A 22955-nucleotide genomic window follows, 5' to 3' on the forward strand; every position below is an offset into this window, starting at 1 on the left:
GATGAGTTCCTAATGACCCAGTGCTTGAGCCGTGACATTTCAGCCTGGCAATTTTTTACTTCTCCTCAACAGCTGTATCATTGTTGTGACTTGCATATGTGCTTGAACTTTAGTTTTAAAAGCCTTAGGTTTGACATGAGCTGTTGTTTTAGTAAGTAATTTTTATCAATGGACTTTTGTTTCTTTTTCATTGCCTGCTGAAGGAGAGATGTGGGCTTACGTTTTCTAGGTACTGAAGAAGAAATAATTTTCTCCTGAAGCTCAGTAGCTCGGGGTTTCAAGCATTTCTTCTCTGTTAGCACTGGTACATGTTAGTCTCATTTTGTATAGCACATATAAGCTTGAAGTTAACTCTCTTAAGTGAATGAATTAGCCATAAGACTGAGTGTGTTTTGTCCCCAAAGCTCAGGATTCCTGTGCTTTCCATCCTGAGATACATCCTTTTAGCTTAGCTTTGAGCCTAGCTAAGTCAATGCTTCATACAGTATTCTTTTCATTCCAGTCCTACATGGAAGATCATCTGAAAAACAAGAATCGTCTGGAGAAAGAGTGGGAGGCTCTGTGTGCTTATCAGGCTGAACCCAATGCCACCACCATTGCACAGCAGGAGGAAAATATCCAGAAGAATCGCTCACGGGCTGTAGTACCATGTATGTACACTTTAATTTGGAGGATTGCATTTAAGTTCTTGATGCTTTTCTCAATATCCTTTGCACAGTGGTTTGAAAGCTACAGATGACAGGCAAAGAGAATACAGAGTAGCTCATATGTGTACTAGAAAACTGTAGCTACAGCTATGGGCTGGGTGCATGTCCCCTTGTTTGTCTCCTTATAAGTTGCGTATATGTTACAAAAATGCACAACTATGTCACATAGCACTGCTGCTGCAGCTGTGCTGTCTCATGAAATTCAATAGCCAGAGTGTTTTTCAATGCTGAAATATACTTTCTGTACAAGAGTGGCATCTGTAGCCATTCAAAAGAAAGAAGTTTGGCTTGTGTTTAGACAAGTTGGTATCATGTCCATCCAACAGTAATACCAGCAGTCTATAATCAGCGCTAGATGATCTGTTTATCAGATACTCAGCTGTACTGAATGAGGCCCTTTAGGCTTCAGTGGATAAGCTTGCAAACTGGCTTCTCTCTCTGCTAGGCTTAGGAGAAAAAAAGAAAAAGAAAAAAGAAAAACAAAACAGCCAGTGTTTATATTCCTAGAATCTGCTCTTTCCTGTAAGCAGCCACCTATCTGAGCTTGAAATAAAAGCAACATATTTTTCCTATGCAAATATATGTATCTCTCAGATTACATTGGTAAGCTATGGCCACACATTTTTATTAAGCAACCAATGAAACAAAACTGAAACTGAGAATATATGCACAGTCCACAGCAACAAAAATGCTCTCAGTCAGTGTGCCCACAATCCAGCTGGGTAGCTTGGCAAACATATATAGCTATTTTAATTTTTAAAGTGCCCTGAAAACATTAATTTTCCCTATGAGAGCCTTGAGTAAGTACTATTCCTCCTTTAGAAGTGGGGAAATGACAGGTAACACATTAAGTAAATGTCAGAGCCAGATTTAGAGTGAGGATTCTTTGGAAGCACATGATAATTTAACTGAGCCCATCAGTCCTTGCATATTTGCTTCAGCAGGGTTTGGCTCTCTTGTTTATGTAGTGGCTTTCTGCAATACTTTGCAGCTTAAGAGAGCAGTACAGTAGTTTGGTAGATATGAATTCTCCTGAGTAAATACGCCGCTGGTCAAAAGTCTTTTGGGGCAACAGCAACAGTGTGCTGACTTCCATGTGTTTTGGGATCAGGTCTGTTGAAAAGTTCTAAAGAAGTAACCATGAAAGTTAAAGAAGTGCAAGACTTCTGTGTTCTTTTCCATGCTGAAAAAATAGCATTTAACCGACATGATAGGAAGTGAAAATTGCTCCGTGATAATGTGTATTGATCCAAATTGATCTTCCTGCTTGAAGTGTTCTTTTCTATGTGGACTTACAGTCAGACCATGTTAAGCTGTTCCAAGTCTCTGCTCATAAATTAAGCCGGATTGTTTCTGGTTGCTGCCTTGGAGACAGCATGGGAGCTACAGGTGTTGCCAGAATTGATGCTGGTTATTCAGCTGTTGTAGGAAACGTGGCTGCATGATAGAATGAGCAATAAGATAAGGACCCTCAGACTAGACCGTTCTAGCTCTGAATCCAGAAGTAACATAGCTGCGGCAGTGCTAAAAAGCAGCGATTTTTAGCTTGGGTGTCATGCCACACTAGAGAGCTAAGATAGTCTGTCTCTTTTCATCATATTGTACCATGTGGATGAATCAGCCTACGCTGATCAGCCTTCAGTTGACAAGTCTCTGCCCATTGCTTCTTCCGTGGCATGTTGTTTTGCTTGTTCTTCCCATTGCTGAGTCTAGACTGAATCAGTACTACCTGGGAAGGTATTTGGACATGGACAGGGTGGCTGCTGTTTATTTGAAACTTTAATTAGAAGTATTTTAGCACATTTAAAATCCCTTAGTACTTTTACAAGAGTAAAATGCTATTTTTTTGGCTTTGTTACAATTTGGAAACTTGTATTATAGCTATTAGTGCACTGGGAACTTTCTTTTTTTGACTGAATTGCACAAAATTACCTGCCCTCACTGTCTGAAGTTGCTATGCACTAGTAAACAGCTGTCATGTTGTACCCTTAAAGCTACTTTGATGCTGGGTGGAAAGTGTGGCATAGAGTTTAAACAATATTAAATTTTGATAAGGTGATGGTTATTGTAGCCTCTAAGATTAGACTGAGATGAGAAAGAGCCCAGTTTACTCACTTTTTTTTTCTATGTTTGACATTAAAACTATAGCAAAAAGTCACAGATTTGCTTCATAATAAATTAAGAAGCAAAGCTGATACGGTTTTGATATGATACAAAGTCGTTATGCTACATTCAAAGTATTCTCACAGAGAAATGCCTTGTTAGCATTTTCTTACCCCTTTCATATTCATAATCACCTTGACAAGGTAGAACAAGACTGCCAATTCATGTAAAAGATTTCATCTTAGGAAGGCTTCAAAGAAGCTTTAATATCATGTTGTATTTACTTTGCATTTTCCTTTCTTAACCACTCTTAAAATAATATGATATTATTTTTTGCTGATTACATAACTGATGTAATTTCTAGATTAACATTATCTTTAATCTCACAATTTTATCATAGTTTACTTTTATACATATCATCTCTATTTAAAAACAGCTTTTAAAATACTTGGTAGCAGAACACCTCGATACTGCACTTAATTAATTACTAGTTAAAAAAATTCTAAGAATTGAAGTAACTTCGACCTTCTAGATTAACAAAACTACATCCTTCTATCCAACCACCAAGCAGATTGCTGTAATTTAGGCATGTGTATGAACACGAGCAGCTCAATTTCTTGATGTCCAAAAAAAAGCTTTCAAGACTTTATTTTCTCATCTTGCATCTCTGCAAAATGAAACCATCTCAATAGAGTCAATACTGTATGTGGTTATTTATGTATACCATAGATACACATAGGTATTTTAAACATTTGGCAAACAACTTTTTGCAGTGAACATCTGTCAAAAGCTGTCTACCGTAGCTGTGTCCATGGGTCATGGTATATATTAGAGCAACCTGCTTACCTCTGTGCTTTGATTTTCCTCCAAAGGAAAGCAAAGCATTTGGGGCAGAGTGTGCACCCAGCTCTGAGGCTTGTGCGCAGTCAGAGCCCAGTGAGGGGACGTGCACCGAGGACGGGAACACCTGAGCAGGGGGTACTTGCTGTGGGTGTGTGCATTATCTGTATCAGTAATGCAAGTACAAATAGTGCTCTGGAATAAATGAACTTGATTTCAGTTCAGATCCAAGAAGAGTTCCATTTTGTGCAAATAACCTATGGGCAAAATAATGATAATCAACAAATTATGATTCTTCACAGTCTTCAGACTGCTCCACATTTGCACCTCAGTATTTCTTCATTTTCTTACTTTAGTGTAGTTCTGTATAGTGTTTTGTATGGAAGAAAGAATATCAGTCTAAATCTAGAAGGACGAGAATGATGATCTGGGCAGAATGTGCCAGGTTGGTTGTTGTGAGATTCACTCTGCTCTGTGATGCCTGGTTCGTACAACTCAAAGTCACCCATACTCCTTGCGTTCAGCCTTTGTTTGTTGGTTCTGTTCCTTCAGAAGTATCTGACTAAAAGGAAACAGAAGAAAGAGGGAATTAGGTAAGATGTGAGTCTTATTTTTCTGAGCTTTCAATCCCCATCTGAAAAATAACAAAAATAATAGATGCTCATTAAGTCACAGGGCTACTGTGAGATAAAGAGAAGACTGTGAGATGGCATACTACTGTAGTAGTGGTGACTAATTAAATAATCCAGATAGATATGACATTTTGTGCTCAACTCAGTTGTTTAAACACAGGAATCTAGTGTCATTTGAGACACCTAAAGTATTCAAGGCACCCGCACAGAGCTGGTAGGCCTAACACAGGCTCTATGGGAGACCTGTGCCCTCCTAGCTGCTAGCCTGAGTGTCCTTAGGGCATCTCAGATATCACTAGAAACCTACACTGAGGCATTGAATCAAGTTCTCTGGGCATGATTATGTGATATCATAGATTAAGAGGCCTAAATTTAAGTGTCTCCACATAGCTGCCTTTATGTAAGCCAGGTGTCAAAGCACCCATTACAGCCAGTGAAGAGCTAGTCAGTGAAGTGGCATCAAGAGATCCGTGCAATGACCAAAAGTAAGTTTTTTATTTTCACTGAAATGAATAGCTCTAGGATACCCTCAGATATCCTCTGTGAGCTTCAGATGCTGGTCCAATAGGATACAAGTTGTTAGGTCTTGTGTCATATCTGTTAACCTTGTGCAATGTCTCATCTACTCTGCAGTTTCTCAAATGGTATGATATGTTCATGTTTAGCCAACTAAATCAACACCATTAACTGTAACCTAGTCCACATGAAGATATCAGTGTGTAGACACCAAAACTTAGATTTCTGTCTATAAATCAAGTTTTTATATAGTACAAACTCATGTGTGCTTGCTTTACAGGTTATCCTTTATCCTCTACCCTTTATAATTTAGACTTTATATTTTATACTTTATATTTTATATGTATATAAAATACAACATTGTGTTATATTTCTCCTCAGCTATAGGATGGTACTAGCCTTCTTGTTCAGGAAGCCTCTCTCTGCCACATGTATCCATCTATCCGCTTTGCTTTTCTTTCAGCTGTGGCTTGGCTGGAGCAATAGCAAATGCAAAGTAGTTCAGCATTCAGCAGTAGCTATTGTAGATATTTGAAATGATGACTAGTTGTAGCTTGGCCAGATTGCAGTAGCTAGTAACAGCATTTGTCTTTTCTCTCACTTCCTTATTACCTCTCCTCTCCTATTTCTTCATTCATCTTTCTTTCTTGCTTTTTAGTTTGCTTTTATATATCTTCCTTTTCTGTCATCCCCTTCCTTCCTTTTGTTTCCTGCTTCTCCTGATTCTCTTTCCTTGCTTCTAACATAATCAATATGCAGTTTACAAAAAAAAATCTTGAACATTCAGCATTTTCCTCATAGTTGCTTATTGTTAACATAACAAACTGGTGTCCATGGTTTTCTTTTTTTTTCTTCTCTTTCTGCCTGTTTCTGAAGAGCTATTATGCTAGTTCCTAGAAGCTTTGAGGTGATAACAGGCATAGACAAGCACAATCTGTTCATTGTCAATATGAACACTTGATGCTGCAACTGAAGCACACATGGGTGCAAACTCTTGATATATGCAGAAAACACATGTACAACCTTTTTTGCACAGTTTTTTTTTTTTTCTGAACGCAAATACAAAGTCTCACCACCTTTTCACTACCAAATCCTTAACATGCCTCACCCTCTGATAAACCCCTCAAGACAGCAGGATAATGATACAGTACACTAAATCAGAGGGTCTGGATAAAACATTATGTTTTTTAAAAAAAGAACCTGAAGTTACCGATCTGACACTTGACTTTCATTGGAGAGTCACAGTGACATCTGTTTGCTAAATACTGATGAATCACTGTCTGCTCTCTCTCCCTCATCCATTTGAAAATATTTCACACATTTTCTTTGGTGATTAGTTCAAACACTTTTGCTGTCCAATGAATGGGGCTTATCCTGAGTGCTTACTTAGCTTAAGATACGTGGGAGACCATATTTAGTGCATGTAACCTGTGTATCTCTTGCAGAGCCAAAAGGTTTCAGAGATGTAGTTCTTCAAGCAGTCTGTGATAATGCTCATTGTAAAGCTTTCTATACAAAATCTTGGTTAGCCCCAAGATCTCAGATGTCACAAATTCATTTTTACGTTTCAGATTTTTTGTGCAGTGGTGCCAAAGTAAGGTGGAAGTGAATAATGTGCATGTTCCCTTTCTCATCTTCTTCATCCTCCTATTGCATTGAAACCTTACCAGAAGAGATAATTTTATGTGAATACTGAATCATAGAATCATTTAGGTTGGAAAAGACCTTTAAGATCATCAAGTCCAACCATTAAACTAGCACTGCCAAGTCCGCCACTAAACCATGTCCCTAAGCACCACATCTACCCATCTTTTAAATACCTCGAGGGATGGGGACTCAACCACTTCCCTGGGCAGCCTGTTCCAGTGCCTGACTGCCCTTTCAGTGAAGAATTTTTTCCTAATATCCAACCTAAACTTCCCCTGGCGCAGCTTGAGGCCGTTACCTCTTGTCCTTATCACTTGTTACTAGGGAGAAGAGACCAACACCCGCCTCACTACAGCCTCCTTTCAGGTAGTTGCAGAGAGCAATAAGGTCTCCCCTCAGCCTCCTGTTCTCCAGGCTAAACAACCCCAGCTCCCTCAGCCACTCCTCGTAAGACTTGTGCTCCAGACCCTTCACCAACTTCATTGCCCTTCTCTGGACACACTCCAGCACCTCCATGTCCTTCTTGTAGTGAGGAGCCCAAAACTGAACACAATATTCAAGGTGTAGCCTCACCAGTGCCGAGTACAGGGGCACCATCACCTCCCTGGTCCTGCTGGCCACACTATTCCTGATACAACCTAGGATGCTATTGACCTTCTTGGCCACCTGGGCACACTGCTGGCTCATATTCAGCTGGCTGTTGACCAACACCCCCCTGGTTCTTTTCCACTGGGCAGCTCTCCAGCCACTCCTCCCCAAGCCTGTAGTGTTGCATGGGGTTGTTGTGACCGAAGTGCAGGACCCGGCACTGAGCCTTGTTGAATCTCATACAATTGGCCCCGGCCCAACGATCCAGCCTGTCCAGACCCCTCTGTAGGGCTTTCCTACCCTCCAGCAGATCAACACTGCCACCCAACTTGGTGTCATCTGCAAACTTACTGAGGGTGCACTTGATCCCCTCATCCAGTTCATTGATAAAGATTTTAAACAGAACTGGCCCAAATACTGAGTCGTGGGGAACACCACTTGTGACTGACTGCCAACTGGATTTAACTCCATTCACCACAACTCTTTGGGCCTGGCCATCCAGCCAGTTTCTTACCCAGCAAAGAGGATGCCCATCTGAGCCATGAGCAGCCAGTTTCTGCAGGAGAATGCTGTGGGAAATGGTGTTAAAGACTTTACTGAAGTCTAGGTAGACAACATCCACAGCCTTTCCCTCATCCACTAAGCAGGTCAACTTGTCATGGAAGGAGACAAGGTTACTGAAGCTGGACCTGTCTTTCATAAACCCATACTGACTGGGCCCGATCCCCTGGTTGTCCTATAAGTGCTGAGTGATGGCAGTCAGGATGGTATAACTTTCTGCAGCACTGAGGTCAGGCTGACAGGCTTGTAGTTCCCCGGATCCTCCTTCCAGCCTTTCTCATAGATGGACATCACATTTGCTAACTTTCAGTCAACTGGAAAGAATGGCTCTTCATTCAGTTGACATGACTTGTTCACCTCTAATCGTATTCCAGGAGAAGGCTGCTCACATTGGTGGGTTAAATTTTGCTGATGAGATTGAGTGACTATAAACAACATTCATACAAGCACACCTTTGTCTTGCTCACATATTGAGCTGCCATGACGTTACTGGTGAATAAACCTAAGCAGAACCCAAACCCTCTGTCTCTACTTTTCTGTGTGGTACTTAGATTTACTGTTCCTCATTATTAAAATAATGATTGGTACTTAATAGTTTAAAAAGCAAACTTATAGTTCTGCTGTTATGAATGGTGTCACGGGCCACTAGACAAGATAAAATGGGGGACAGGGTGTATTCATGTACTCTTATTTTGTCTATTTGAATAATTGGTGGAAAGATCCTCTCAAAACATTAGTATCCATGTTCAGCTGTATAGGGTTACAGAAAGAGAAACTCCACGGCCTCTCACCACAATGTACTGTGCAAGGTAGGTTTGCTGAGAAGTATGAATTGTGCTGGTTATATATCAGGTACAAGTTGTTTGAGATTCATATGTAAAGACTTAGACATCTCTCCCATAAATTATCTGTGTGTGGTCTGGTCTTTCTTTCTGTAGTCAATGGAAAGAAACGGGCACCTCTCGAGTGCAATTTGGCCTGTTTGAAACAGCTACATCAGGACAAGATGATTCATGACACAGAAATATTTCTTTCCTCTTAGCAGAAAGTGAGTCGAGATGATTGGAACAGATGCAGGCATCTGCATTGTCACTGTCTAAATACAAACAAATAAAACCCCTCCATTACATATGTCCTGAAGTAAAAAAAAAGGACTAGAGTTTGAGGTGTACCAGCTTTAAACATACTTAAGCTAGCACGAATAAAAATACAAGTTAAAAAGTGAGAAAAGAAATTTGACAATGGGCAAATAACATGAATAAGTCTATGTCCAGAGCTGCTGTTTTCTTTACTCCGTGAGCAGTAGAGATTCCCCTTTTTCCTACGAGAGGCCATACCACATTATGGTGCATCTCATGAAGACATGCTTTCTGATACTCACCCTCTGAAATAGTCTAGAGCTGCATTCCTGAGTCAGACTGTGACTCTGTGGCTGTGTCAAGACTATGTGCTGTTAGGAGTGAGAAGGGAATATCCTTTCCAATATTTGTTTGCCTGTCTTAAAATGCACATTAATCTGACTTTGAATTGTTTAACTTAAAATGGGTAGAATACTTGTATAGAAACTTCTCTTTATTTCTCCTTTGCAGATGATCATTCCAGGATATGTCTGAAAGCTGAAAATAGCCATGACAATTCGGACTACATCAATGCTAGCCCAATTGTAAGTATGGTAACCTATGAGAAATAATCCAAATAGTTAGTCCTTGTCTTTCCTTGTTGTTAAAATATGCTTACTTGAGGCACCTCACTGCTCAGGTTGTGCAACCTTAGGTTGTGAGCACCTCACAATGCTGATGTCTCAGGCTGGCCTTTCAAATTGAAGAGAAAGAAATCTTCTGCATGTGCATGCAATACTCGAGGTTTATGTACAAAGAAAATGAAGTCACTAGATAGTCATCAATCTACTTTGTAATACTGTCAGGTTTTCTGTACTTGATATTATTAATTTACAGATTATAAATTCAACAATACACCCTTAGTGGAGCTTTTCCTTCTCTGAGGAGGTAAAACTTGCTTATTCTTTTTTGCTTTGTCTTACTAGCTACTGTCATAGAAGGAATGGTCTCTGTAGCTGTGGAGAGCAGAGCTCCACAGGCTTCTGAACTTCTGCAGCAGGAAGTGACATTTCCTCTTACCTCTCTTCCTCTGTTGCCCTACAGATGCATAGCTTTGTGTTTCTCTAGCTCTCCCAGTTCTTCTCTGATCTTGCTGTTTTGAAAGCAAGAACGAGATCCCTTTCCACTTGTGTATTCGTTCAAACTGCAAGATAGGTCAATCCAATTTTTGCCTCCAAATACCCCAGCATGGCCCAGCTGCCCTTTCTCACCCTGCGTAAGCTGAATATTAATCCTTTCCTGTCTGTGAAAGGTGACAGGGAGAAAAGGCCACTATTTCTAGACACAAAACAGGTATGACAGAGCCAGTAGCATTGCCCTGTCATAACATCTCAGTGGAAGTGTCATGATATCCATTTGAAGGGGGAAAAAGGCACTGTGTCCTTGACCTCTGTGAGACTGCTAGTATTGGAGTCACTTTTGCTCATGGTTCTTATTCACAATAATTAGGCACTAAAAAGTTATTATAGGGAGACTATGAGAAAAAACCTAGGATGGAGAATTAGATCTCACTGCAGTGGGCAGTGTATGCCATTACTGGCTCATTTTCCTGGGGAGTATCACTCCCCCAGTTAAATCACTTTGTGTGGGCAAGGCAGCTGACAATTTGCAACAGCATGAAATTACAGGCTGCTTCCTTCCAATGTTGTTGACAGTACTTTTTTTTCTTAAAAAAAAAAAAAAAAAAAAAAAAACCACAACTACATAGAAACTGTTCTCTGAGCTTTGTTTTTGTTACTTTCATCAGAGTTCAAAAGCTTCATTTCCCTGAACGTACAAAAATGTTTTATTCAGGGAGTTAAAAGACACACAGAACCCAACAAACATCTTCAGGATGCTTTTGTCTTTGGCTTAGGGTAGAGGGTAAACCAAAGCACTTGCATGCTTCAGGGATTGACAGCTTCCATTTTAGAGAACAGGGGTAGATGCGCACAGATTAGAGCAGTTTTGGGACTACTTTTAAGTATGTCTCTGACTAGACCAAGCTCTAGCTGGCCCCAGGATCAGGAGCTCAGAGTATCTTGGCACTCCAAGGAGTACATGTCCTGCTTGTAAAGTCATGCATAGAGGTCCAGCTCCAGGGCTTCAGTGCTCTGTTTGCTTGTCTTCGGGGCACATTCAGTGAGTTATGTTTGGTCAAGCCTTAATTTGATAGTAGAAGCTGAGAGGTTTTGTGGCCAGCACAGGAGTGGGAGGTGTTAACTGGAAGTGAGATATTGTATTCTTGTAAGAGCTTGGTTGTAATTCACATGAGTACAACATGGTGCAGAAGTGGAATTACAGCATCTGTAGACACTGCTAAGCCAGGTTCAGTGTTGGCAGCAGTACAGATGCTGTGTTTTTACCAAATAACTGAGATGGGCTTGTGCAACCTGCCCAAAAGTCTGTGTAGACACAGCTTAACTGGTTTTAGTACACAAATTTGGTTGGGGGACGGATAAATTCTTGCATGTGTGTATATGCCTGTTGCAATTGTAATTCTGGTAATTAATTACACTGATAAGAAAAGTATTAGATTAAGTAGTGTTAGGGGTGGAGAGGCAGGACCAAGCTATCCCATTGGCATAACTGAGAAGAGATTTGCTTTGTCAGGATGCCCGAAGCTAATGCAGGCAGAGGGTCTCTGCTTCCACAGCTTTAACTCTCATGGTTTTACAGGGGGTTGCAATCTTGCTTTTCCATCCAGCACTTAAGGGTGTTTTCTTCTGGAAAGTTAGAAGGTATTTCTTTTTTATAGCTTTCTCAGGCTCAAGAGTTTGGCCAATAAAACAAGTCACACTGATGAAGCAAAATTCTTATGGTTGTCTCTATATCTCTTACAGAAATATTTCTATGCCCAAAGATAAGTGGGTGCACAAATGTTTCATTGAGTTGGGACAAGCACCCAGTATCTTGCATAGCCATGAAAAACTGCCAAGAGAAACCCTTGAGTTCCTCTTCTTCATGGTAGGATAGGGACCCTACTGTGTGGGAAGGAGTGCCCCAACCCACATTTGTATAGACGACCTATTATTCCAAGGAAAGAGATGCTCCAGATGGTTTTGTGAGTTTGTTTCACTAAGTCAATAGTCATTTTGCTATTTCGCAAGCAATAGATAGAATGTGTGTTTCCTGAAGGTGATGCAGTGGGAGGTTGGTAGGAGGAAATCACTACTTTGCAAGCCCATAGTTTGGAAAGATTTCCTGCAAACTATTTCATTTCAAGACAAATTAAATATGTTCAGGTTAGCGTAAACATATTTGTTAATCTGGTATTGCTTTTGTATAATGAGGTAGCATATAGGAGAGACAGAGACTTTCGTTCTGCTTCCCACCTGAGAAGCCTACTGGAATATTATATTGGGCACTTGATTCTGCAGTATTTACTGTGGCTGTGCAGCCACTGCAGCCTGAGCTGGGCATACATGCTATTACTATTGCTGTTTGTTTGAGACATTTAATCAACCTCTTTGTAAGTGTACAGTGGCTGTGGAGTACCAGTAAGTCTGCCTTTATTTGCTCTTGCAAAAATCCTACCATTTCCTTCCTTCAGACTGCTGCCTTTCAACTTAAATAGCCTCAGTAATTATCATGTCAATACAATGATGTTTCTGGTGCCTTTGCGCCTTGCAGTTCTTGGGCTAGGAGTGAGCATTGTAGTGAGCTGCAAGATGGGCATTAATAGCAGAGGATCAGTATGGTCTGAACTGACTGGAAGAGGGTTTTTCCTCCCTGCGCGTGTGAGCTGTCTGCTGAGGGAAGAGTGTAAAATAAAGTAATTATATTTGAGCTTCGGAAAGGGAGGCTTCCAGTCGTGTACACGTCGCTGGGTATCTCCAGCTTCTGGGTCAGTGGTCCAGTCTCCAGCTGGGGCTCACTCAACCTTAACTTAGGTCTAAATGAGTGCAGCAGTACACCATAAAAAAATCCCCGTGCTAGACAATGAGCTGGCCACCTGCCCACATGTTTCTTCCTTTTAAAAAATGCTACCCCCCTCAAGACCTCCTTTCCCTCCAGCATGTTGTGAAAACTGGGGTTAGATTGATGGCCTCGCCACGGCTGGGAGTGGGTGAGGAGAATCAGCAGAGATTTAGTCGAAGTTCTTCCCGTAGGTCTTTAATTTCACTGTAGCGTGAGGCCAGGCAAAATGAGTCCTTAGGAGAAATTTGCAGGATAAAAGTGAGGTAGAAATCTGTTTCCCTCCTCTCTGAAATAACATAAAGTACTATGATAATAACTCTGCTATCGGCAGCTGAATGAAAGGCTTGCAATTACAGCACAAGGAGACCCTGACTGTGCAGAATAAAACTGTGATAATTACATCTGTCATATTTGTACTTAGTCCTCATTAAATTTCGGGAAAATCATCCAGTAGTAAATAATGTGCAATCTTTGCTTTTAAATCAGAGGTCATGAAAGTAAATGGGAATTCTGTTTTTCCTCATAGGGTGTCTGAGAGAGAAAAAATCCCATCAACTACATTTAAAAACTCAGTTTGCTTATTACTGAAGACACCAGACTGAGGAATGTCATTAGCATGACAGTTTGTTCAAACACAGCATACAAATTTCATCACCAAGAATAGACTCTGAAATTCATAATGGCATTCACAACCAGATTTACTTCTTTCATTCCATTAGGGGTTTTAAAGGAAGGATTTAAAAATTGTTTTAAATTTTAATTCAAACATGAAGATGAGGACTAGTCTACCTTTTTAATTTTAATGCTGAGATGAATGTGATTACAAAGTTCATCTACATTTGCTGGATATGCTTTCTTCTACAAAAACAAATATACTTTTTTACTTTTAGAGACTGTCTATACTCTGTAATAAACACATGCATAAAAGTAGATTTTATTTGCATTATAAACACATTAAATCTGGAAACTATGCAGTAGCTTGAATCCATACGACTTTTTAAGGTGTTAATCAGAGTTCAACTTTCTTTCCGTCATATTTGGTCTACACTGGATCTCATTCTGATCTCATATGATTTAGGAATATTTCAGCGGGACTCGGAGGATTTAGATCAAGGTAAATATGGTGTGACTGAAACCAGCATCTTTCTCTGTGGAAAGTGGAAAGTAAGAATCTGACAAGCTGAGAGGGAAGGTGAAGGGCAGGAATGAATCGGTGTATCATTTACATGAGATTTCAGAATGGTCATTGATGCTTATTGACACTTTTACTTCAGTTTCCAGTTTTAGGAGGCTACTTAACAAGAATCTATATGTACCACTCTCAAGTCCAAATACAATAAATTTGAGGATTTACTCCCTGAAGTTATTGATTTTGCCGTATTTCATTAGCATTATCAGTGAAATCGTGCAGCAGCACAATCTCTATCTAGAAACTCAACAAAATGCAGAGTTCTTCAGGGAATCCTTGCAAAGACCTAGGATAAGGCAACTGGATAGTAGAACTCTTGCAGGAAGAACTAAAGGAGTAGCTTTTATTCTCTAGTAAAGCAAAAGTGGAATTGTGGTCTGATATTAATTTAACAAAGATGCAACTAATTGTGATGCTGTGTTCTTTATATATTTTCCTACTTTAAGATACTGTAAGTCAACTTTCAGTACAAAGCCCTGTAGAAAAACACAAGTTGTGCCACTAACCTATCTAACATATAGGGACTTTTCATCCAGTTCTCTATAGTACTTCTTTTCCAACATGAAATCTGAATGTTCTTCCTTTTTGTTTCCATTTGCTTTTGACATTGGTAGTGACGGAAATCACCACAGTCAATTGCATGGTCAGTTATAGTAATCCTTGATCCCTTTCTTTGCCTAATACAAAATCATGGAAAAATAGATTGAAGCATTATCACCAGACTTGCCTTTGTTGTACTGCAGCAGAAAATGAGAATTCCACCATAGCAGAACAGCTGTAATAATTGCAGCTTTTTCTTCCCAAAAATGGCTGTTCGATCCAGTTCTGATGTAAGTCTTGTGAACTTTGTGCTTTGATGGGGACATTGAACAATTACTATTAGGGTGATTTCTGAAGGTTGTTCCGATGTAAAATGTTAGCAAACAGTCGATTTTTGTTTTAATACTTGATAGTATTGAGCCTGCTGTTCTCTATTCTTCTCTGGAGAATACATTCTCTGTTTTATTTTCGTGAAGTGAGAAATCTGAGGGATCCTTGAAAGAAGATAATGACTACTGACATTAAAAAAAGCCTTTCGCTTGATCCTTGATTAGTTAGTTTAAAACCCATTACTGACTTTATTTCTTTATTCAAACTTTTGTTAACTTTGATAGATTAAGATGCCCTTGGTGTTCTTGGTGACCTTGAGAGAATAAAAAAGAACATAACAAAAACAGTCAAGAACTGTCCCTTGCAGTCACCTACTTGCATTAAATCAAATGTCACCAGTGATTTTTCACACTTTTCTTGAAATATATGGCCTTTAAAACAGTACATATAATAGAAAATTGATGAAACCAGGAATTTCATTTAATTAGTTTAATCTTTGCTCTTATTTTTGTTCAGTTAAAAATCATTTAATAGCATGACAGGGCTTTCTGCCATCTTCTATTTGCTCCAAGCAAGAAGAGTTTCTGCTCATAATTGTTTTCTGTGAAACACAATGTGCTTGGAATGTAATAATTGTAATTGTCTTTTGAATTATTGTTAAACTGCTGATACACTTCACTACTCTGTGCTTATTGTAATGTTTGCCACGTTCCAACAGCACCTTTGTGACAGAGGTTGATTAATGCTGAAATGCCAAGATTGGCCTATTCCTGATTTATCAGCTGAATGTTGAGAACTATTTCCTCCATGACAGTGCTATTTGCATCATCCTTGATTTCTTCTGCCTTTATTTTCTGGCATGTCTACATACAAAAGAATTTAGTTTCAGAAGAAATTCAAAGTAAATTACTATTTTTCTAAAGTTTGGTGTATTCACTGTTGGTTACATTTCCAAGTCAGGCTCTTGCCTGTTAGACAAGTGACATCATTTTCAAGTGGATGCAGCCTACAACAGTTACAACTGGGAGCAGCAAGTCCTCTGTGGTGCAGGTCGATTTTTCTAAGCTAAGATTTTTAGTTCCAGCGTAGGAGAACATTTAAGCACATGATTAAATCCTATAGATCTCTGTGGGATTCAAAACAAAACAACAGAAATTATTTCAACCATAATGGAGCAAAAAAACCCTTTAAGCCTGACTTTGCTTAATCACATTTGCTGTTGTTTTCAGTTGTGTTTAGTTCAGTGTCTCAATTCTTAAAAAAACAAAAAAAAGTTGCCTGTTTTGAAATGTTTCCTAAGGTTTTTTTTTGCTAATACTGTTTTCTGAAGAAAGCTAGTTTTTCCCTAATCTCAAAATACCCACAGTAGTATATGTCCTGCTATCAGAATTGCTTTTGTCAAAAGGTAAAGAAAGCAAGGTTGAAATTTGTTGTGGGCAATTGCTTGTTGTGAAGAGTTATTTGCTAATAAAAGAAGCATCTCAATGAAGCTCGGAATAAAATGATGGTATTACAGACATCCCGGTCAAGGTTTTTTATAACTATGGGTCGTGAATCAGAAGTAAGCTTTTATTCTAAATGGATTCAGTGACTTCTTTCTACCTGTGTTGCGCTGTCATGGAGAATTTTAATATTAAGTCCAGCTTAATTATACATCAGAAAATTAGAAACATAAAAGTGTTCTCTTCCTTTTTGCAACATTCATCATATTGTTGTTCTGTTAGAATAACTTACATCTGTTCTTTTATGGTTCTTCCCTCTTTTATGTTGCACATAATTATGAGGTGCCTTCTTTTACGCTGACATGTACCATCACTGGAAATTTTGATAGGCTATGAATAAATTCAGAGATGCCTCTTAATGCAAATGTGACTCACATTCATTCTTATTCAGATCTTTACTTATAGAACAGAATTGTCTATTGAGACAAATTCTGCCTTCAGTTACATGGGTATAAGTTAACTCTCGCCGACTTCAGTGTCACTGAGTCACACCCACACATCTGAGAGCTGAACTGGGTCTCTTTTCTTTATGTTCAAAGTTTTGTCTTGCCCAGTCCAGGGTTACAATGAGTTTGTTTGTTTTTTAATCCCATCAGCAGATCTTCTTTTTCAGCAGAATGTGTCCTAAGATTTAGAACCAAGAAAACCACCCATCAGTTCGAAAACATTCATTGTAACACACTAATCCTATTTACTCTTGATGGCTTTGTCTCTTAGATTCTTTATTTTTTCTGCTCAGTGAATTTTCTGCTCCTTCAATTAAATGTAATAATTAAGGTCTTTGAGCAGAACTTCCTCTATTGAGGCCAAATCCATGCATTTAGATAAATCAACTAACCAGAAAAAGCCAGAAACTGAATTTGTTCCCCATTTTTGCTGTTTTTTAGTTACATGTGCCCTTGACAGGCACAGTGGAAATGGAGAACATATTTAGATGTGTGGAGCATTCTTAACACTCAGTGTAGAAAAATGTTTCAAATGGCTCCTAGGTTGCTATGAAACCACAAGTACTGATCTCAAATAAATGCCTTTGTCAACCACCATAAATGATCTTATGCTGCATATTGAGGACATAGGACGTTGCTCATCATGCGTGCTGATATTCATCTGGTAGCATCAGTCTTTTGTGGAAAAAGGTCTCCTCTGAGCTTATAAATAGAAATAAAACTCTTTGCTTGCCAATGAAGGATGGAGGGACATGACAGTCCTTTAGGAAGTCCCTTGTTTCTGCCTTCGCATACTTTCTGTCTCTGAAACAGCAAGGGATTTTCTTTTAAATAAAACCAGTCTGTGTTCTCTCTCCTTGTTCCAGATGGACCATGACCCCCGAAACCCTGCATATATTGCCACCCAGGGCCCTCTCCCTGCTACTGTCGCTGACTTCTGGCAGGTAAGTTAAACATCTCTTTGAAAACTGAGTTTATGTTACAAGTCAAATGTTTTCCTGTGCTTCTAGAAATGTGAGGTGTATAAAAATCTGTTGTGCTTGAGTCACAATAGGTGGAAAAACCTTAGTTCAAATGTCTTTTTAAAATCTAGTACATGGATATTAAAGACATTTATGTATATGACAAGCCCTGCTAAGAAATAGTTGATCTGGAAATTATATTGAAAACCTCAGGCCAAAGTATTCATATTTTAGAGCCAAACTTCAGGTCAGGTCTCCATAATTAAACTGCTGCCAAGGACTGGATGATTTTCAGAGGGCCTGACCTTCTTAAGAGTGTAGCCAGAATTCATTGTCATTCCCCAGATCAAAAAGGACCTAACACTATGTGCCATGAATTTTTCCATTGAAACCTACGTCTCACACGTCCCAGTTCCCCAAAATGCTTAAAGTCTTATGTATTTTCCCTACCACAGGGAGCCGAGTTAAAGCCTGAGTTAAGACCCTGCTGCATAAAGTTAAGTAGGTGCATAGTTTTTTGCAGGATTGGGGCTAAAGGCAGTAGTTACTGATGCACAAATACCAGCTTACTTTGCATGCAGTTTTTTTACGTGCTCGTGCAGCTCTTAGATTTGGACATACACCCACTGCCAAGCTAGGTGTGTGCGATTGCATGACAGATATGCTGCATTAGATATTCCTTTGTAAGTATAAAAGTGTGCCTGAAAGCTTAATGAAGCTGTTTGGGGAGGAGGTCAACTTGGGCTTACTATCAACAAGAACATATGTTTTTATTTTTTGGTTTGCATTATGAATTTAGAAACTTTTATTCTGAAGATAAAGAATATCTTCATAAAAATTTCAGAAGTGCCATTGTATTTTAGGAGCTTGCATCTCTTGAAATCATCTCTCTTCATCTGCATCACTTGCTCTATGATTAGAAAGTGTTAACTGCTCCCTATTAAAGACACTTTTCATGTCACAATTTCCTACTGTCTCTGATGAGGAATCAAGACATTTTCAAAAAGTTTGTTTGATTTTGAGTGCCTGGATACTTAAATGCTCAGTCTGGGATATTTTGGGCTTGGTTTTTAAAAGTCCAGAGCAAATTCTTTCTGCTTGAAGTTAGTTGACCTGTTGTTCTGCGTTAAATTTTCAAGTAACTTGTGATTTTTGTCTTCAATATCTTTTTTCCTTTGGTGAGTGGATTCCTTATCTAAGGCATGATATTTGAAAATGTATTTCTTAAGTTAAACATGCAAAAAGAAATATCATGTTAGCTATTCTGTAATGATGTTTTATGGTGCCTAAGGCCCAGGTTTTTTAATTGTATATTTTTGCATGTTTGTATATTTCTATTTTCTATATTTTTACCTGTAACTGCACCTTTATATGTTGAAAAAAATGTATGTTCTTATTTTTAAAGGGGTTATTTAAAGAACAAACTTTGTATAAGCACTGCTGCTGACACAGAAATCGGAATTAATCTTCCCAACATAGTGTGAACGATATATTTTGTTATTCTCCCTTTCTAATTTGAACAGTTAGGCAAACTGCACAGACACAGAGTGACTAGAACTGAAATGTTATTTCTTTGTTCTGTGAGCCAATCATCTTCTTCATTCCAGCTTTGTACTCAAAAGGTCTCTTTCTTGACTTTCCTTCTTCATGCTATTTGTGAGTGGAGAGTCTTCACTTTCCTTCACTTTCTTTCTGCTCTTCTTAGCTATTTCTCCTCCCAATTATCCATCAGTGAAAGCTCACTCCATCTCCCCACCAGATTTAATGTATACATCTCCACGGAAACCATTTGGCAACTGTGGATCAGCTTCTGCTCAAGTGTGGCTATGTGTCCATTTTTGATGTGCTATTCTTTTATTGTTTCTTCTATTAGGTTCCATAGAAAAGTCTGTTTCTTACCTTTATTTTGATGATGTCTGTTACTTCAACATAACAATCTACCTATGTCAGATTGGTCCATCACCCACTTTTCTATAAGCTGAACTTCCTACAGCTCACATGTCAATGTGCCGGCTCCTGTTCTAAGCTTTTTGCACGACCCAGGGTATCAACCAGGTGTAATAAACAGGCCAAGAGAGATTAACTCCTTGCAGACACTGCATCCATAACCGCTGAAATGTAGTAGGTCCATTGTACCAGTCAAAAGCCATGGCTTGAAGTTGTTGTGGTTTATACCCAGATGCAGGAGCAAAGTTTATATCCATTTTTGACCTAATAGTACCTATTTTAAGGTAAAGCATGGGAAACCTGAACTTGCCATGGTAAATAGAGTATTAACTCCTGTCAGGACAGAATTCTTTGATGTCTACTTGAATACAATTTTCTGTAGTTTATGCAGACCATGGTGCTGCCACGGGGGGATTGTTTAAAGATTCAATTATTCATTCCTGACACATCTTCTCAGTGGTTCTCCTCCCTCTCCCTCCTCCACTTAATACCAGCTGTTGCTGAGCTGTGTTGCTTTTTTCCTGTTTTGTGTGCTCAGTGAAGCAATTTTCTGACTGATAGTGAGAAGAGTGACTGACTCCAGAGAGACCTGGGACTCTGTTCCCTGTCTAAATGCACAATGTCATGCTTTAGCAAGTCCAACAGAAACTCTTGGAGCTTGGCATGACCTTCTATGGCAATATTTACTAGATGTATCGCTTCCTATTTTTGCAGAGACTTAGCTGCTAAGATTCCCAAGAGCCTGCTTGCGTGGTGGGCATCCACCACTCCATTTTATCTTGGCTGAAAGGCTACCCCAGCAAGAAACTGTTATAATTGTTTCCACTCCTGTAGACATTTCAAGCTGATTTCTAGAAAACACTTGTCAACAAAGCATTTGTTTTACTTGAAAGTGTAAGACAACTTTCTTGGCATTTACAACACAGCTGATATCTGTAATGAAATCCAAACTGCTCCTGATTTGTCCTGACTGTCTAGATTTCATGCTTAAATTCCAGAGACACAGTTTCTAAACCTAGTTTCCCTTAAACTTACATTTGATTCTTCCACCCATCAGTGACTGTGTCTACATTAGCAAGCAGTGTGGCCCACTAGGAGTGGATTTGTAGAGTGTCACAGTACTCACTCTGTAGGTTTTACTTTAGACCAACTGTTTGGTGGTCCAATGGACCAAATGCCTGTTGGCAGGGGAGAGGGCTACAGATGCTTCTGGAGGAAGCTTCTTCCAAAAGGAACTCAGTTCCTGAGCTCATGTCTGTCATCTACATGATCATGTGGTCACATCCATTATCTCTATTTAAGACCAAACAGATGATTTAGTTTTGGATAATCTTTTTTCCTAGTTTTATTGGCAGGCCCCTCTAAAACCTGTTATGTTGATCCAGTGCCCAGTATTTTTGTGCAAGTACTATTAGACACTTAGCAATCAAATTCCCATTTACTTGCCCAGATTTGACAAAGATCATGGTCAGCTCAGTGTCTCCTCTTTCCCAAACTGGGCAAAGCTTTTTCATAAAACATTGATGATGCTTTGTTCAGGCTCATCTTGTTTAGCATTCTTACTACTGGTAGGCAGATCCATGCCTAGTACCACTATGGGACTGGAGGGGGACCAGTTTCAATCATTTCACTAGTGACCACTTCTTAGAAGATTATGTCCTTTTTGGTAAGGTGAGGAAGAAGGGCAGGTATTTTTCTTCAGTACCATCTAACTTGAGCTGCTAGAGCTGGCCATTAGACTCAGCATTTTCTGTACACCTTTCTATTCATTTGGGTTTTCATGTTGACCTGAGAGAGATCAGCTTGATGGAAGTTTTTCTTTCAAAGACGCAGTCTTTGAGCTGGAGATGGTCCATGCTCCTGGATATTGGTCATTTTCAAATGGTGTTCAAATTTCTATGTGTTGTAAAACTAATAATGATAAAAAGGCAAGATTCTTACTCTGGCTTTTCTAATGGCGTTGTCTGTGTCCCTCCAGTTTACTTCTCCAGCTCCTTACATTCTTGGCAGAGCTCCTCTAAGTCAGCGAGTGCCAAGTTAGTTCGAACTTTCCTGGCTTACCTATTTCTTTGAAAACTTTCTAGCCTGCAGGAGTTGTGTTGTCAGTCATCTCATTGATCTGTTTTGCCACAGGGCTTCCTAATCTGTCTGGATACTCTGTGTTTGCGGCTCAAGCAGAGATTTCATCTCTGCCTGCATGTCATCTCTTAGACCGCTCTGGAAATTTTCCAGCTACTACTTTAATTAATTTTGAAAAGCCTCCAGCTGATTTAAGTCTTCTTTTAATTTCATCTGGTCTTGTTTTCATCTCTCTTTACCAATTACTATTTCTGAGAGATACCTCCTTCATTGATTCTATTTTGGTTCAGTGGGAATTCCACCTCACGATTCCCTTTCTTGAAAACTGGATGCCTCTCTTCACATGGTATTAATCCATTTTTACCTGAGTGGTTAAACAATTTGCCAGGTCTGTGGGTTGTTTTCTTCTCAGCTGGAAAGAGAATTCATCCTCAGGATAGGGTTTTGCTTTGATATAGTTCCATTTTATTTACAAAGGAAGTACAGAGTTTTATTTCCTTGAACAAAGACAGAATGAAATAACAGGCAATAACTTCTTTTTTCCAAACCCCATTCACCCGGTGTTTTACCCCCAACCTCTCTTTCAGCTTTTCTTCTACCAGGATCACAATGCTAGTTTTTTGAGCTGTGCTGCTGGTTTCTTTATTCCTTTTACACATTTTTGCTGCTTATCTGGATTAATCATCTTGCCTTGATTAATGCCTCTCTCTCTCTGCATTAAGCATATCAGTTTCTAGAGAAACTCATGGGTCCATATGCTTCATGTTTCTCTTGTTTTTGATGATAACTCCTGTAATTTCAGTTATCAGGCTCCATAAAAGAGTTTGCTTGTTTCTTACATTTTTCTTGAATGAAAGGTGGTGATTTTGTCCAGCAGCTTCAGTGAGATTTCACTCAGCTCTTTCACATAACGCTATTAAAATTCAACATCTCTTTGAACATAATTCAAAAGAAAGAGGATGTAGAACATTTCTGATCTATAACAAGTTTTCGCAGCAGGAGTTCCATGTTGTGAATAATTCTGGAGGCATAAAATTTTATTATTTTCCGTATGTGCTGGGTTATAATTCCATGAAGTATTTGACACGAAGTACATGTCTTAACTTGCAAAATATTCTAAGAAGCAAGGGATGATAATATGCAAGAAACTGTTCCTGGGAGTTAGGATATTTAGAATCAACTGTCCTTGCACTGAAAAATTGTTCTTAATTATGCCAGTTTTATAAATTGCACGTCTGCTAAGGCTCATCATCTCCAAATGGAGATTTCTGTAGGAGGCCATAATTTTTCCCTCCGGAAAATACCCCAGATTATACCTTGCTTTCATAAATGTACCCACATTTTCCCT

At 39.2% G+C, this 22955-nt stretch overlaps 1 protein-coding gene across 1 annotated transcript in view; it reads left to right on the top strand.

The window, feature by feature from the left end:
* The window catches only part of PTPRN2 (protein tyrosine phosphatase receptor type N2), a gene marked incomplete at both ends in the record, with an annotated part of 667311 nt that overhangs the window by 606470 nt on the left and 37886 nt on the right, over positions 1-22955 (top strand). Inside the window, 3 exons of the mRNA XM_082310546.1 lie at positions 503-650; positions 9184-9257; positions 17486-17563. Coding sequence (XP_082166672.1) covers positions 503-650; positions 9184-9257; positions 17486-17563 — 300 coding nt within the window. The remainder of the gene's footprint in view (positions 1-502; positions 651-9183; positions 9258-17485; positions 17564-22955) is intronic.

The sequence above is a fragment of the Platalea leucorodia genome (genome assembly GCF_965183815.1).
Source record: "Platalea leucorodia genome assembly, chromosome: 1".
Classification (NCBI taxonomy): Eukaryota; Metazoa; Chordata; class Aves; order Pelecaniformes; family Threskiornithidae; genus Platalea; species Platalea leucorodia.